The sequence below is a fragment of the Moschus berezovskii genome, chromosome 4, assembly GCF_049115385.1.
Source record: "Moschus berezovskii isolate FMDL1 chromosome 4, NW_MosBer_1.0, whole genome shotgun sequence".
NCBI lineage: Eukaryota > Metazoa > Chordata > Mammalia > Artiodactyla > Moschidae > Moschus > Moschus berezovskii.
In genome coordinates, this window is record NC_142463.1 from 115,961,102 (window position 1) to 115,979,177 (window position 18,076).

The 18,076-nt window shown below is 43.0% G+C and overlaps 1 protein-coding gene across 1 annotated transcript in view; it reads right to left on the minus strand.

Annotated features, from left to right (window-relative positions):
• Positions 1-17,636, minus strand: part of CD48 (CD48 molecule) — a 32,855-nt gene extending 15,219 nt beyond the window's left edge. The window contains exon 1 of the mRNA XM_055403054.2: positions 17,456-17,636. Within this exon, the coding sequence (XP_055259029.2) occupies positions 17,456-17,537 (82 nt within the window). The 5' untranslated portion in view covers positions 17,538-17,636. The remainder of the gene's footprint in view (positions 1-17,455) is intronic.
• Between the last annotated feature and the right edge of the window lie 440 nt (positions 17,637-18,076).

Genomic DNA, 18,076 nt, shown 5'->3' on the forward strand with positions numbered 1-18,076 from the left:
ATCTTTTTCCAGCCCTTCACTTTCAGTCTGTACATGTCCCTCGATTTGAGGTGGGTCTCTTGTAGACAACATATATGGGTGTCTTGTTTTTTTATCCATTCAGCCAGCCTTTGTCTTTTGGTTGGGGCATTCAACCCATTAACGTTTAAGGTGATTATTGATAAGTTTGATCCCATTGCCATTTTCTTTATTGTTTTGGGTTCGAGTTTATATACCCTTTCTGTGTTTCCAGTCTAGAGAAGATCCTTTAGTATTTGTTGGAGAGCTGGTTTGGTGATGCTGAATTCTCTCAGCTTTTGCTTGTCTGTAAAGCTTTTGATTTCTCCTTCATATTTGAATGAGATCCTTGCTGGGTACAGTAATCTGGGCTGTAGGGTATTTTCTTTCATCACTTTAAGTATGTCTTGCCATTCCCTCCTGGCCTGAAGAGTTTCTGCTGAAAGATCAGCTGTTATCCTTATGGGGATGCCCTTGTGTGTTATTTGTTGTTTTTCCCTTGCTCTTTTAATATTTTCTCTTTGTGTTTGATCTTTGTTAATTTGATTAATATGTGCCTTGGGGTATTTCGCCTTGGGTTTATCCTGTTAGGGACTCTCTGGGTTTCTTGGACTTGGGTGATTATTTCCTTCCCCATTTTTGGGAAATTTTCAACTATTATCTCCTCAAGTATTCTCTCATGGTCTTTCTTGTTGTCTTCTTCTTCTGGGACTCCTATAACTCGAATGCTGGGCGTTTAATATTGTCCCATATGTCTCTAATATTGTCCTCATTTTTTAAAATTATTTTTTCTTTTTCCATCTCTGTTTCATTTATTTCTACAATTCTATCTTCTAGCTCGCTTATCCTGTCTTCTGCCTCCGTTATTCTACTGTTTGTGCCCTCGAGAGTGTTTCTGATCTCATCTATTGTATTATTTGTTATATATTGACTCTTTTTTATTTCCTCTAATTCCTTATTGAACATTTCTTCCATCTTCTCAATCCTTTTCTCCAGTTTATTTATCTGTAACTCCATTTTGCTTTCCAGATTTTGAATCATTTTCACAATTAAAATTCTAAATTCTTTATTGGGTAGGTTCCCTATATCTTCCTCTTTTGTTTGTGTTGGTGGGCATTTATTCTGTTCCTTTACTTGCTGGGTATTTCTCTGCCTCTTCATCTTGCTTATATTGCTGTGTTCGGGGTGGCCTTTCCGTCTTCTGACAGTTTGTGGAGTTCTCTTTATTATGTAGTTACCTCGTTGTGTGTGGGGTTGGATGGGTGACTTGTCAAGGTTCCCTGGTTAGGGAAGCTTGAGTCGATGTTCTGGTGGGTGGAGCTGGATTTCTTCTCTCTGGAGTGCAATGAAGTATCCAGTAATGAGTTTGAGATGTCAGTGGGTTTGGGGTGGCTTTGGGCAGCCTGTATATTGAAATTCAGTGCTATTCTCCTGTGTTGCTGGATAGCTTGCATAGTATGTCTTTCACTGAAACTTGTTGCCCTTTGGGTGGTGCCTGGTTTCAGTGTATGTATGGAGGCATTTGATGAGTACCTATCAATTAATGTTCTCTGGAACAGGAGATCTCTGGTGTTCTCAGGATTTGGCCTTAAGCCTCTGCCTCTGGTTTTCAGTCTTATTCTGGCTCAAGGCTTCTCCCTCTGTTACTTCCAAGGCAGTTCCTTCTGTTGAAAAAGCTCTTCTGTTTTCTGGTCTCCTCAGTGTCTAATTCCCGTCCTGACACCAGGATGCGGTGGTGGACTTTTTTTTTCCCCCCCGGCTCTCCTATTCAGTCCTGCTATAGGGTGGGAGGAACAGCTAACAAATATCCCTGGCATCTGTGGGGAGTGCTCGCGGTGTCTCGGCTACACTGGGAATGCTCCTGCTCGAGACGTGTGTGCTTTCCCTGTTTATGCTGCTTAGGCTTTAGTTTGCTCTGCTGTGAGCTGTCCGCAGCTGGCGCTGGGTTGCATCCACTTCCCAGGTCTGAGCGGCTCAGGTTCAGGTCCTCGGGTACTCGACAAATGCGCAGACTTGGCTGGGCCTGCGTTTTTTGCCTTCCCCGGTCCTAGCAGCTCAGGTGACCAGGTGTTTGGCGAGCGCGGTTGCTGCGACTTCTTGCCTTCCCAGTCCCTGCCACTGGGTTTTCTGGGAGTACAACCGGCGCACTTTCTCAGGTGGATATCGACCGGCCCAAGCCCAAGAAGTCCTGGCCAGCAAGGAAGCCTGCCTGCAGCTTGGCACGGGAATCCGCTCTGGGGCCACGGCTGCCCCCGCCCAGGCGCTGGCTGCCCTCCCCGCCCGCGTCGGTGGGGGCTGGGGGAAGGGCAGCCCGCTGCCGGCTCGCTCAGCTCAGCGCCCGGTTCTGTGGGCGGGGCTGGCGGAGTCCTGGCTTGGGGCTTTTCGCAGGCTTTTTCCAGCCCTCTCCCCCTTCAGCTGCAACCTCTGCTCTGGTATCTTAAGTTTGAGCCCTCAGTTTGCCCTGGGGCGTTCAAGCCTGGTTTTCCCTCTAAGCGCCGCCGCCGGCTCTCCCTCTAAGCGCCGCCGCCCGTTCTCCCTCTAAGCGCTGCCGCCGGCTCTCCGTCTCAGCGATGCCGCCGGCTCTCCCTCTAAGCGCCGCCGCCCGTTCTCCCTCTAAGCGCACAGCCATTCTCCCTCTAAGCGCCGCCACCCGTTCTCCCTCTCACCGCCGCCACCGGCTCTCCCTCTAAGCGCCGCCACCAGCTCTCCCTCTCACCGCCGCCACCCGTTCTCCCTCTAAGCGCACAGCCATTCTCCCTCTAAGCGCCGCCGCCCGTTCTCCCTCTAAGCGCCGCCGCCGGCTCTCCGTCTCAGCTATGCCGCCGGCTCTCCCTCTAAGCGCCGCCGCCTGTTCTCCCTCTAAGCACCGCCACCAGCTCTCCCTCTAAGCGCCGCCGCCCGTTCTCCCTCTAAGCTCCGCCGATGGCGCCTCCCTGCCCAGCCCCTGCCTGCTAGTGGGGGGCACGGGCGTCTGCGCCGCCTCTCCGCTGAGAGTTTCCTCTGGGCACTTAGTCTGTGAGTTTTAATTATGTCTTTTGTCTCCCAGTTATGCGGCCCTCTGATGTTCCACTCGCCAGTGTTTCCAGGTGTTTGGAAACTTCTCTCTGTCTCTCTCTCTCTCTCTTTTTTTTTAAGCCTCCCTTCCCTGGATGGAGCTCCGTCCCTCCCTCTTTTGTCTCTCTTTTTATCTATTTCCTACCTCCTTTCGTTGACTATGGGCTGTTTTTTGAGTGCCTGATGTCCTCTGCCTGTATTCAGAAGTTTTTTTGTGAGATTTACTCAGCGTTCAAATGTTCTTTTGTTGATTTTGTGGGGGAGAAATTGGCCACCCCGTCCTATTCCTCCGCCATCTTCCCGTGCTCCTCTACATTCTCTTTAGGATTTCAAAATTACTGGACACGTATTCGAGACTTGTTCTCATTCCACTGCTTGTTTCCATGTGAATTAATAAAAGTGGTGATAACAGACAGCCCAGGTCAGTGTTTTTCAGCCTTGGCACTGTTGGCATTTGGGGCCAGAGAAGTCCTTGTGCGGGGGTGTCTTTGTGTATTGCAAGATGTGTAGTAGCCTCCCTGGCCTCAGCTCACTAGATGCCAGTGACATCATTCCAGTTGTGATCTTCAAAAATGTCTCCAGACAATGCCAAATGCTCCCAGGGAGGCAAAAATCTTACCACCTTCATTCTGGTTGAAAACTGTTGGCTTAGGCATCCTTGGTAGACTCTCCATCGAGTCTCAAAAATAGTACAACCCACAATTAACCACTTTATTTCTGAGTAGGAAGTCACCGCCATCTACCAGGATGGCTTTTTTAAATCATTACTCATACGTGGTAAAGGAAGAGGCAAGGAAAGCTGCAACAACCTGTTCATACTTATATCTTAAAACTTATATTAAAGTGATCTATTTATCATCTATTACTTGCCTTTATCACCAGACTAGAAGCTTCCTAAAGACAGAAAATGAGTCTTATGAATTAAACTCATTTCCATTGTATATGATAGTTAAGAACATGGGCTCTGGAATTAGACTGTTCAAATCCTGACCCTGTCACTTATTAGCTGTGTAACTGTGAGCATTTTACATGACCTCTCTGTTTTCATTTTAGTTTATCTTACAGAGTTTGTGATGGTGAAGTTCATGTATCAAGTTTACTGAGTTAAAGGATGCTCAGATAGCTGGTAAAGTACTCTTTCTGGATGGTCTGTAAGGTTTTTTCTAGCAGAGGTTAGCATTTGAATCAGTAGACTGGGTAAAGAAGATCACCCTCACCAATGTGGGTGAGCATCATCCAACCTGCTGAGGCCCAGAACTGGCCAAAAAGGAAAGAATAAAAGCAAATTTCTTTCTGCTGTGAGCTAGGGTATTCCATCTTCTCCTACCCTTGAACATCAGTGCCCCTGGCCCTTGGACCTTAGGACTTGGACTACAACTTAGACCATTGGCTTCCCTGAAGCCTCTTTGTGGAAGGATGAATGAAGTTGAGTCTTCTGAGAATGAAGACTACAGAGTGTATAAACTCAAACTGTGAGTCTATATACTCTCACATCTGTGGATTTCTACTGAAACTATACAAATAACTTTCTTGGCCTTCATCTTACAGATGGCAGATCATGGGACTTCTCCAGAGAAGTACAGGATATGGATTATGCTTCTATAACTATGTGTGTGTGCTAAGTCACTTCAGTCGTGTCTGACTCTGTGTGACCCCATGGACTGTAGCCCTCCAGGCTCCTCTGTCCCTGTCTATTCTCCAGGCAAGAATACTAGAGTGGATTGCCATTCCCTTCTCCAGGGTATCTTCCCGACCCAGGAATCAAACTGACATCTCTATGTCTAACCTGCTATGACAGGCAAGTTCTTTACCACTAGTGCCACCTGGGAAACTGCGTAAGACTCAGTCTATATATTTGTATATATCCCATTGATTCTTTTTCTCTAAAGAACCCTGACCCAGAGTTACACAAATAAAATGCTTAGAATATAATTTGATTAATTCAAATAATCAATACACATAAAATACTTAGTATAATACTTGGAAGATTCAGTTCAGTTCAGTTCAGTTCAGTCACTCAGTCATGTCCGACCCTTTGCAACCCCATGAATCACAGCATGCCAGGCCTCCCTGTCCATCACCAACCCCCGGAGTTCACTCAAACTCATGTCCATCGAGTCGGTGATGCCATCCAGCCATCTCATTCTCTGTCGTCCCCGTCTCCTCGTGCCCCCAATCCCTCCCAGCATCAGAGTCTTTTCCAGTGAGTCAACTCGTCGCTTGAGGTGGCCAAAGTATTGCAGTTTCAGCTTCAGCATCAGTCCTTCCAATGAACACCCAGGATTGATCTCCTTTAGAATGGACTGGTTGGATCTCCTTTCAGTCCAAGGGACTCTCAAGATTAGTAGATAATAAATGTCAAGTATTGTTTATTATTATTACCTACATTATTTTTTGTATCCATAAATGCTATACTATGCATAAATTATTGAGATGTTTAACACCTGCTGTTGAACTCATTTTATTGTGCCAAAACAGTGGTAAAATAAGGACTAGACTAATATCCTAATATTTTTTTAGGAACGAATGCCTATCTGTGAATCTGAAAGTGTAGAATGTGGCAGAAGGGGGAAAAAAAAATGCAGCAACTCCTATAGAGGCTTTCACTTATAAGCCAGATCTAGTAAAAGACATCAGCATGCACAAAAGATAAACAAACCAGGTCTTCGGTTAGGACATGTGATGATAAGAAAGAGTCCCCAGCACCATGGTAAGACCAGAGAACTTACCTGAAACTCCCTTGGGCAAAGAAAAATGAGGATGGATTCAATGAGGAATAAAGAATACAGAGCATATCGACTGAAGTTATGATTCAGACTCAGTTGTAATATTCATCATTTCTCCATGTGAGAATGAAGTCTGCTTTATAATAATAAAGCAGGGAACATTTCATACAAAGATGGGCACAATAAAGGACAGAAATGGTATGGACCTAACAGAAGCAGAAGATATTGAGAAGAGGTGGCAAGAATACTCAGAAGAACTGTACAAAAATGATCCTAATGACCCAGATAACCACGATGGTGCGATCACTTATATAGAGCCAGAATTCTAAAACATGAGGTCAAGTGGGCTTAGGAAGCATGACTGCGAACATAGAATTCCAGCTGAGCTAATCCTAAAAGATGATGCTGTGAAAGTGCTGCACTCAATATGCCAGCAAATTTGGAAAACTCAGCAGGGACCACAGGACTGGAAAATGTCAGTTTTCATTCCAATCCCAAAGAAAGGCAATGCCAAAGAATGTTTGAACTACCACACAATTGCACTCATCTCACACGCTAGCAAAGTAATGCTCAAAATCCTCCAAGGGAGGTTTCAACAGTATGTGAACCAGGAACTTCCAGATATTCAAGCTGGATTTAAAAAAGGCAGAGGAACCAGAGGTCAAATTGCCAACATCTATTGGATCATAGAAAAAGCAAGAGAATTCCAGAAAAACATCTACTTCTGCTTTATTGACTACACCAAAGCCTTTGACTGTGTGGATCACAACAAACTAGAAAATTCTTCAAGAGATTTGTATACCAGACCACCTTACCTGCTTCCTGAGAAACCTGTATGCAGGTCAAGAAGCAACAGTTAGAACTGGACATGGAACAATGCACTGGTTCAAAATTGAGAAAGGAGTACGTCAAGGCTGTATATTGTCACCCTGCTTATTTAACTTATATGCAGAGTACATCATTAGAAACGCTGGGCTGGATGAAGCTGAAGAAGGAATCAAGATTGCCAGGAGGAATATCAATAACCTCAGATACACAGATGACACCACCCTTATGGCAGAAAGTGAAGAAGAACTAAAAAGCGTCTTGATGAAAGTGAAAGAGGAGAGTGAAAATGTTGGCTTAAAACTCAGCACTCAAAGAACTAAGATCATGGCATCTGATTCCATCACTTCATGGCAAATAGATGGGGGAAAAATGGAAACAGTGACAGACTTTATTTTTTTGAGCTCCAAAATCATTGCAGATGGTGACTGCAGCCATGAAATTAAAAGAGGCTTGCTCCTTGGAAGAAAAACTATAACAAACCTAGACAGCATATTAAAAAGCAGAGACATCACTTTTCCGACAGAGTTCCGTCTAGTCAAAGTCAAAGCTCCGTCTACTGAATTTCCAGTTCAGTTCAGTTCAGTTCAGTCGCTCAGTCATGTCCGACTCTCCGCGACCCCATGAATCACAGCACGCCAGGCCTCCCTATCCATCACCAACACCCGGAGTTCACTCAAACTCATGTCCACAGAGTCGGTGATGCCATCCAGCCATCTCATTCTCTGTTGTCCCCTTCTCCTCCCGCCCCCAACCTTTCCCAGCATCAGAGTCTTTTCCAGTGAGTCAACTCGTCGCATGAGGTGGCCAAAGTATTGGAGTTTCAGCTTTAGCATCAGTCCCTCCAATGAACATCCAGGATTGATCTCCTTTAGAATGGACTGGTTGGATCTCCTTGCGGTACAAGGGACTCTCAAGAGTCTTCTCCAACACCACAGTTCAAAAGCATCAATTCTTCAGCGATCAGCTTTCTTCACAGTCCAACTCTCACATCCATAGTCAAGTATAAATGTGAGAGTTGGACCATAAAGAAGGCAGAGTGCTGAATAATTGATGCTTTTGAATGGTGGTGCTGGAGAAGACTCTCAAGAGTCCCTTGGACCACAAGGAGATCAAACCAGCCAATCCTAAAGGAAATCAACCCTGAATATTCATTGGAAAGACTGATGCTGAAGCTGAAATTCCAATACTTTGGCCACCTGATGCAAGGAGCTGACTTGTTGGAAAAGACCCTAATGCTGGGAAAAATTGAAGGCAGGAAGAGAAGGGGATGACAGAGGATGAGATGGTTGGATGGCATCATTGACTCAAAGGACATGAGTTAGAGCAAGCTCCAGGAGTTGGTGAAGGACAGGGAAGCCTGTCATGTTGCAGTCCATGGGGTCACAAAGAGCTGGACATGACTGAGAGACTGAACTGAACTTACAACATTAAGATCTTGTTTGTCCAGTGTATACCCAACACGTTCCAAAGAACTTCAAACGAAAGTGCAAGGAGGAGGGAGAAGCTATAACAGACACAGACTCACTGAGATTGTGAACATTTCAAAGGTGCACACCATGCCTTACTCAATTTTGAATCCCCAGAATACTTGGCTCACATTTATTGTTTAGTATATAATGGATGGGACAAAAATCCATACATAAGTGTTCCCATTCATCTCCTCATAACCTCCAAGTAGTCATATTTTTTATCCCACTTAGCTTCCTTTTGCTTGGTATGTGTGTGTGTTAGTTGCTCAGTCATGTCTGACTCTTTGCAGGCCCTTGGACTGTAGTCTGTAGCCTGCTAGGCTCTTCTGTCCATGGGATTTTCCAGGAAAGAATACTGGAATGGGTTGCCATTTTCCTCCTCCAGGGGATCTTCTTGACCTAGAGATCAAACCTGTGTCTCCTGCATTGCAGGTAGATTCTTTATCACTGGGCCATCTAGGAAGCCCTCCTCTTGCTTACTTCTTAAGATTTGTTTGACCTTTACAAGGAACCACTCAGGTTGGTTTAGAAAATAGAGGTTCTATGACATTATGGCTCAAGAGAATAAGAATCTCTGAGCTGCAGAGGAATGGAATAGTTTGAGAAGACTGAAGAGGGCAGATAAGTGTGTGATAGGACGTATTTCTCTAGTTTATAAATCGGATTCCTTTTAACATCTTTTGAGAGACTTCAAGTAGAAATTTGAGTTACTTTCTAATTACTTATGACCAATGAACTGTGTTTCTTAAGTATCATAATGTGCCCACCTGGGCCAGTGTAACAGCCCTGTCTTATGGTTGTGTGTGTGAGTCACTTAGTTGTGTCCAACTCTCTGCAACCCCATGGATTTTAGCCTGCCAAGCTCCCCTGTCCGTGGTATTCCCAGGCAAGAATATTGGAGTCGGTAGACATTCCCTTCTTCAGGGGACCTTCCTGACCCAGGGATCAAACCTGTGTCTCCTGCACTGCAGGCAGATTCTTTACCATCTGAGCCACAGGGAAGTCTTATGGTTGAGTCCTGGATAAAGGAATAAAAGATTACTATTATGACATATACAGCAGAGGATCAGTGAAGAAGCTGCCCAGAAAGTTGTTTCTCAAAAGAAACAACATAAAAGAGTGCTGAGTATATTTTTCATGGTTTCAGATATTTACAAATCAATGAAAAGAAACTAGGAGAAACCTTGAAATAAAAACCCAGCAGCCTCAAATGGGCAGAGACTCATGCTGGAGAATAGCAAAGGAAAAGTGAGTTTTGGGAAAAGGATATGAAAAAAGAAAGAATATTTGTATATGTACAGCTTCCCTTGTGGCTTAGCTGGTAAAGAATCCACCTGCAATGTGGGAGACCTGCGTTTGATCCCTGAGTTGGGAAAATTCCCTGGAGAAGGGAAAGGCTATCCACTCCAGTATTCTAGCCTAGAGAATTCCATGGATTGTATAGTCCATGGGGTTGCATGGACACGACTGAGCAACTTTCCCTTTCATATGTATAGTAGAATCACTTCACTGTACACCTGAAGCTAACACAATATTGTAAATCGACTATGCTGCTGCTGCTAAGTCACTTCAGTCATGTCCGACTCTGTGTGACCCCATAGACGGAAGCCCATCAGGCTCCCCTGTCCCTGGGATTCTCCAGGCAAGAACACTGGAGTGGGTTGCCATTTCCTTCTCCAATGTGTGAAAGTGAAAAGTGAAAGTGAAGTCGCTCAGTCGTATCCGACGCTTAGCGACCCCACGGACTGCAGCCTACCAGGCTCCTCCATCCATGGGATTTTCTAGGCAAGAGTACTGGAGTGGCTTGCCATTGCCTTCTCCGACTATACTCCAATATAAAATAAAAATTAATATAAGAAGGAAAAGTGAGTTTTGTTATGAAATATCTAATGAAAGTGTGGCCTTAAAAAGTCATATAAAGATAGAAACAGTAGAAAGAATGCTTGATTAACCATAAAAAAAAAGGAAAAAAATTCTACTCGTCTTAAAGGATCCTATAATCCAGTCACAAGTTGAATAAAGATGCGTTAATATTACTATTATAGATTGCAAAAATTAACGTACAGACATTGTAGTACAATTTGAGATATCAGAGTGGTGATTTAGTCTATTACAGAGGATTTTCTAATAAATTCAGATAAATTCATTGATAGTTTCCTTTTATTGTTGTTATTGTTCAATCACTCAGTCATGTCTGACTGTTTGCGATACCATGGATTGCAGCACGCCAGGCTTCCCTGTCCTTCACCATCTCCCAGAGCTTGTTCAAACTCATGTCCATTGAGTTGGTGATGCCATCCAACCATATTGTCCTCTGTCATCCCCTTCTCCTCCGGCCTTCCATCTTTCCCAGAATCAGGGTCTTTTCTAATGAGTCGGCTCTTCGCATCAAGTGGCCAAACTATTGGAGTTTCAGCTTTATCATCAGTCCTTCAAATGTATATTCAGGGTTGATTTCCTTTAGGATTGATTGGTTTGATCTCCTTGCAGTCCAAGGAACTCCCAAGAGTCTTCCCCAATACCACAGTTCAAAAGCATCAATTCTTCAGTGCTCAGCTTTCTTTATGGTCCAACTCTCCTATCCATACATGACTGCTGGAAAAACCATAGCTTTGACTAGATGGACTTTTGTAGGCAAAGTAATGTCTCTGCTTTTTAATATGCTGTCTATGTTTGTCATAGCTTTTCTTCCAAGAAGCAAGCATCTTTTATTTCATGACTGCAGTTACTATCTTCAGTGATTTTGGAGCTCAAGAAGATAAAGTCTGTCACTGTTTCCATTTTTTCCCCATCTATTTGCCATGAATTGATGGGACCCGATGTCATGATTTTAGGTTTTTGAATGTTGAGTTTTAAGCCAGTTTTTTCACTCTCCCCTTTTCCCTTCATCACGTGACTCTTTAATTCCTCTTCGCTTTCTGCCATAAGGGTGGTGTCATCAGCATATCTGAGGTTATTGATATTTCTCCCGGCAATATTGATTCCTGCTTGTGCTTCATCCAGCCAAACATTTCACATGATGTACTCTGCATATACGTTAAATAAGCAGGGTGACAGTATACAGTCTTGGCATATCCTTTTCTTAATTTTGAACCAGTGCATTGTTCCATGTCCAGTTCTAACTATTGCTTCTTGACCTGCATACAGGTTTCTCAGGAAGCAGGTAAGGTGGTCTGGTGTTCCCATCTCTTTAACAATTTTCCAAAGTTTGTTGTGATCCACACACTTGAAGGTTGGGTCAATGAGCCTTAGTCAACGAAGCAGAAGTAGATGTTTTTATGGAATTCTCTTGCTTTTTCTATGATCCAATGAATGTTGGCAATTTGATCTCTGGCTCCTCTGCCTTTTCTAAATCCAACTTAAATATCTGGAAGTTCTTGGTTCACATACTGTTGAAGCCTCCCTTGGAGAATTTTGAGCATTGCTTTGTTAGTGTGTGAGATGAGTACAATTTTGTGGTAGTTCAAACATTCTTTGTCATTGCCTTTCTTTGGGACTGGAAGGAAAATACCTTTTCCAGTCCTGAGGCCACTGCTGAGTTTTCCAAATTTGCTGGCATATTGAGTGCAGCACTTTCATAGCATCATCTTTTAGGATTTGAAATAGCTCAGCTGAAATTCCATCACTTCCACTAGCTTTGTTCATAGTGATGTTTCCTAAGGTCCACTTGACTTCACACTCTAGGATGTCTGGCTCTAGATGAGTGATCACACCATCATGGTTTTCTGGATCATTAAGATCTCTTTTGTATAGTTCTGTGTATTTTTTGCCACCTCTTCTTAATATCTTCTGCTTCTGTTAGGTCCATACAATTTCTATACTTTATTTTGACCATCTTTGCATGAAATGTTCCCTTGGTATCTCTAATTTTCTTGAGGAGATCTTGAGTCTCTCCCATTCTATTGTTTTCCTGTATTTCTTTACTTTGATCACTTTAGGAAAGGTTTCATATTTCTCCTTGCTATTCTTTGGAACTCTGCATTCAGATGGGTGTATCTTTCCTCTTCTCCTTTGCCTTTCACTTCTCTTTTTTCTCAGCTATTTGTGAGCCCTATTCAGACAACCATTTTGCATTGTTGCATTTCTTTTTCTTGGAGGTGGTTTTGATCACCACCTCCTGTACAATGTTATGAACCTCCATCCACAGTTCTTCAGGTACTCTATCAGATCTAATCCCTTGAATATATTTGTCACTTCCACTGTACAATTGCAGGGGATTTGATTTAGGTCATACCTGCATGGCCTAGCAATTTTCCCTACTTTCCTCAACTTACGTCTGAATTTTGCAATAAGGATTTCATGATCTAAGCCACAATCAGCTCCCAGCCTTGTTTTTGCTGATTGTATAGAGCTTCTTCATCTTCAGCTGCAAATTATATAATCATTCTGATTTCAGTATTGACCATCTGGTGATGTCTGTGTGTAGAGTTGTCTCTTGTGTTGTTGGAAGAGGGTGTTTGTTATGACCAGTGTGTTCTCTTGGCAAAACTCTGTTAGAATTTTCCCTGCTTCATTTTGTACTCCAAAGCTAAACTTGCCTGCCTCTCCAGGTATCTCTTGATTTCCTACTTACTTTCTTATATGTATATATATTTCTTTTTCTGATATATTTATGTTTTTAAAATTTTTTTAAAGTAAATTGAAAAATATTTTGATTTGCCTTTTAACAATTCCATATTTTATTAGATAGAAAACTACTTAAAGTACTACTTTGATTTAATTCTAACAAGAAGTAGTTGTTCATGTGTCTGAATGCTTAGGATAAAGTAGCTGTATTTATGTGCAGTTTATAAATGAGGCAGACCTTTCCTATGCTTACCCATGTTTCTTGTCTTTAGAGAAGTAAAACTTTAATGGTGTGGGGGAGGGGAACCAGAGCAAAAGAAGTAGTAATTTCATACAAAAGAGTCTACCCAGGAAGAAGAAGCGCTAAAGGGGAAATTCTGAATACTCTAAAGCAAGTCATGTGGTTTCTCGTAAAATTTTAAGAACCAAAAGAGGCATTTTAAAGATACTGACATGGAGTTACGTGCAGCTCTCTAGTGAGATAAACTGTTTAAAAAAACCTGTACAAATCTTTCAAGGAAGTAATTTGGCAATAGACATCAAGACTTCAGATGCATGTCATGGGGGTCAAGATGAACAGAGTTCAGTGCTGTTTCCTGAGATGGGAAGTCTCATGAATTTAATCAGCCAGATGACAGTGACTAAATGCATGAGGAAGCCCCAGGTTTGTGGAGGCTTATTACACAGCAATAGATAGCCAGAACAAAGATGAGGAGTTAGACTTTAGAAATGTGAAGATATTTAAAAAGCGGAGATTCAGTTCTGTGACCCAGGAGACAGCACTGGGCTTTGGAATTTCCTTATGATATTCCTTGCTCTTATCTGTCTCAAATTGTATGTGGTCACAATCACAGAGCAATTTCAGTTTCTTTATTTCATTGATCTTAATAATAACCCCTTGAAAAAATGGGGAGCGTATCATTATATCCATAATAGAGTTGAGAAAATTGAGACTCAGGAAGCTTTTATGATTTATAGGAAACCCCATGGCTTAGAACTCAGAACATAGGTCTTAAAGCAATTATCCTACAATTAAAAATAAAATTAAGAAAAAAGAAGATAAGTCTTCTGATTCCCAGAACAAACTATTTTTACTGCACTTGTTGTGCTAGAGGGAGACAGGGAAGATGCCTGCTAGTGAGGAGTGGGCCCAGAGATCAAAGAGCTGAGAAACTCAAGTTTGAGGAGGGCCAAAAGAGGAGATTTAAAAACTGCTTCTCAAATTTCTCCACAAAAACATCCATTACTGGGAAGGAAAAAGAATAATGATACCCACTCTGGACAGATAGCCTGAAAGGAAGTTCTTTAATGTCATTCATTCATATGATGAACAATTATTTATTGAGCCCATGCCACGTGCTAGGCACTGTATTAGGTTCAGCAATGGACAAGGTTCCTGTGCTCACAGAGCTCCAGGAAACAGACAACCAAGCAGTTCACAAACCGTAACCCAGAACCTGAGGTTTCTGGGAGGAAGTGACACAAAAATGGGAGGGGCTGGAGAGGGGGAGTGCAGGACATTTTAGGCAGAAGGAAAGGCATGTATATAGGCCTAGATGTAAGACAGAAAGCACCTCCTTCAAGGCAAACAACAAAGTTAAATTTAGAGGAAATGTGGTTATGGGATGTTGCTTTATCACTCAGTCATGTCCGATCTTTTGTGACCCCATGGACTGTTGCCCACCAGGCTCTTCTGCCCTCGAGATTTCCCAGGCAAGAATACTGGAGTAGGTTGCCATTTCCTTCTCCAGAGTATCTTCCTGACCCAAGGACTGAACCCACATCTCCTGCATTGGCAGGTGGGTTTTTTTAAAACCACTGTGCCACCAGGTTGTGGGGTGAGAGAGTCATAAATTGAAGATAAAAGAACTATCTGTAGGCATACTCTGTACATGAAAAGATTTAGACACAGTAGCCTCATGTCTAGAGAAAGCACTGAAATAGTCCAGTTCTCTTGGCATTTCTATCTTTCCCAACAATTGGATGAATACTTCATACCAGCCCCTACTCCCAAGATCATATTAGTGACCTATGAGTTGAGTAAGCCCCATGGAGCTCACACAGCTACAAGAGACGTGAAGACATCATGTCTCTAGACTTAATGTAGGGGAGCAGAGTATGCCACCCTAATATATGTCTCTTTGGCATATTAATTGTTTTAAGCTGGTTGTTTTCTAAGGAAATAGCAGACATGGTAAACATTCCAAACAGAGTAAACATTACGAGTTACCCTTTTGTAAGAAACACTTCTATTTGTAAGGGAAATCTCCATTAATAAAGGTGTCTCCCTCTCTGTACCAGAAGGGGAGGATGACCAAATCTCTAGAAACTCTTATCAATGGAGAAGGCACTAACTTAAATCTGCCTAACAACCTTACCCTTATTTGCTGTGCTTTTCCTGATAACCTCCCAGAACTGTCATCCTCAACATTCTCTTTCGTCTTTAGCAGAGGATGGTATTTAAGATAAGGGCTTCAGCCATTTTAGCGAATTACTTGGTTTTTCTGGGTTTCACCCTTGTATACAATATTAAACTCTGATTTTCTCTTGTTAGCTTATCTCATGTCAATTTAATTCTTACAACAGGCAGAGATCCTAGAAGGGCAGAGAAAATTTTCTTCCTCCCGCAAAGCCAGTCATAAACCAGATCCAATGTCCTGCCACCCTGAGAGGCCCTGCATGAGTAGCGAACAGGATTTCCTTTAAGTATGGCTATCTCATCTGCCTCAGAGTCACATACTATCATCATTTTAAAATGTTATATGCCGGGAGCCAGCGAGGGAAATTCTACCCGTGGCAAAGTTCAACTGGGGAAGAGGCCTGACGGGCAAAGGCTAATCAGGACTCGAGGAGCCCCCTGGACTTTACCTGAGCATCTACCCCAAAGAAAACCGGAATCTGACTGCTTTACTATCTTACACCTCTTACCAAGTCCTCTAATACTTACGGGGGCTTCCCCCCAACCACCTTTCTCTGAAAACATTAATTCAGAGCTGTAGTTTAAAAGTTCTCCTTGGCTTAATAGGAGTGTTCCAATCCAAGCCCCTCTGATAGCTTTCTAACTTGCATGACAAGTTTGTCCGGGCTCTTACAACTATGAATGTGACTGTTTATAGCCTCCCAGCCATGCAAGGACAGAAAGCCTAATATTCTAAAATACAGGAATCTGTTGAAGAAGTTAAAATCATTAGAGTAGTACTAAAAAAGATTTCATTGTTGAATCAATGCTTGCTGCAAAGTTTCCTCTATCCATTGTATCCTTGGAAATATATTAATCACATATAGAGAATATAAGTAGTAGCCTTTGATTTAACCACATCAGATCTTAAGTTAATAAGTTCCTTTCTTGCAGCTCACTACACCGGTGCCTTATAGGAATGTAACTTTGTTATGTGTCTAGCACCTAACTTTAGGAAAGTCACCTTAAAAGAATATAAGCCTTTTACTTGCTAACTAACCTATTGTTAGGAGAGAGGGCCATAAAACTGTTAGCAGGCCCCCTGGCCAGAAGATGATGTAAATCACCTAAAACTTTTATCACAAGACACACAAAAATAAGCCCTGATCCTGATAAGGGTCAAGACTGCTGACCCCACGTGATTTTGGCGTGACTCTATACCTCCCTTTCTCTGTTTCTTATGCACATAACTTAGGGTATAAAAGCAGCACTGGAAAATAAAGTTTTGGGCCTTGCTCACTGAAGCTTGGTCTCCCCGTGTCGTTCTTTCTCTTTTTCCATCCTTTTCTCTATTCTCCTTTTTCTGGTTGAGATCCTTGGAGCGATGGGCCCTCTGAGTTTACTTATCTGCCTGGGCTTCTAAGACTCACTCGAGGGGGTGCCCTGGTGGGGTACCTCAAGTGATTCGAGAGGGCGCCTGCGGCCTATGTAAACAGAGCAAGCCCCGTGCTGGGGTTTTATTGGTTTCCAGCGTAAACCAAGGAATCATCAGCCCCTGTCTCTCTCTTCTTTCTCTCTCTCTCTCTGACGCCAACGCCGTTCATCCCGAGGATACCCTGGGTCATATCGAGGCTGGTCCCCGATAGTTATATTTGTTTCCCGTGCCCAAATTCACTTTTACTCATTTTTTTCCCATAGTAGTGAACATTAAAGCACCTTTAATGAAAAAGACTTAAATAGTGAGAAAGGCAATAGCTTAGCTCTCAGTTCTCAGCTGACCTAGGAAGACAGGTAGTGGAGGGCTGGAGAGCTGTAAAGGAAAAGGAAGGTTGCCACACAAGGGGAACCGAGCACAACCAAGACAGAAAGAACCTTAGCTCTTAATCAGATATTCCAGGGTTTCCCTGCTACTGAGGCCTCTGCTCAGACTCTCACTCAGTGACCCTAGACAGAGCCATCCTTCCCCAGTTTCCTTTCCCACAATTTTGATTTCTCTCTGGAGCAAAGACAACATTATTTACTTTTGCTCATGTCACAACTCCTTGCACAGACAGAGGTCTCAAAGAATGCCTCAAGGAGCAGAGCGCCCCTGAGCCTACAATGTGGCAGCTACCCATGCAGCTTTCTGTTATTTGTAATGCAAAGAAACTTCACAGATGACAAAGCACAGCACTAAATGTGAGAGGACTACTTCTCCATCTCACCAAAGTTCTATTTTTGTTGCTTCCCCCTGAGAAAAGAGATGGAGCCTGATTTTCCAAAGCTTAAGAAAGACTCCCCAACCCAGCTTCCAGGATGTGAATACTTGCTGCCTGGAGCCACTACTCCACTTCAGGTGGAGCCACACCCCATATTCCCTTTTCCATCTGACTGGGCCTCCAGTGTACAGTTACAGGCAGACAATTTGTGGAAAGTACCTTGTATGTTGGTTGCCAGGAACAAATGAGGCAGCAGTAGAATTTCCAGAGTCAGAGACCACTCCCACCTTCTGGAGCACATGCTCCTCTTCTCCAGAACTTTACAGAAACTCTGGACACAGACCAGAACCAAGCCAGAAAGAGACCAAAGGCACCTTTAATTCACGGCTTAAAGTTAGAACTCTCCACCCAGCAATTCATGGGTGGGGCCTGGGGACCAAAAACAGGAAGCCCCATCATTTTTTTTTTCTTAAACCACTAAGAAACTAAGAACAGACTTGCGGATATAGGGCAGAGGGAGAGGGTGGGACGAACTGAGAGAGTAGCCCTGAAACACCCATTACCATATGTAAAACTAGACAGTTAGTGGAAATTTGCGGTATGACGCAGGGAGCAAATGACAACCGAGAGGGTGGGATGGGGTGAGAGGTGGGAGGGATGGCCAAAAGGGAGGGAATATACATAGACGTACAGCTGGTTCATGGTGATATATGGCAGAAACGAACACAGTGCTGTCAAGCAATTATCCTTCAATTTAAAATGAATAAATTTTTAAAAAAATTTTGTTTAAATGTGTGTTAATTCTCTTTTCTGCTGAGAGGATCCATAGATTCTACTGGT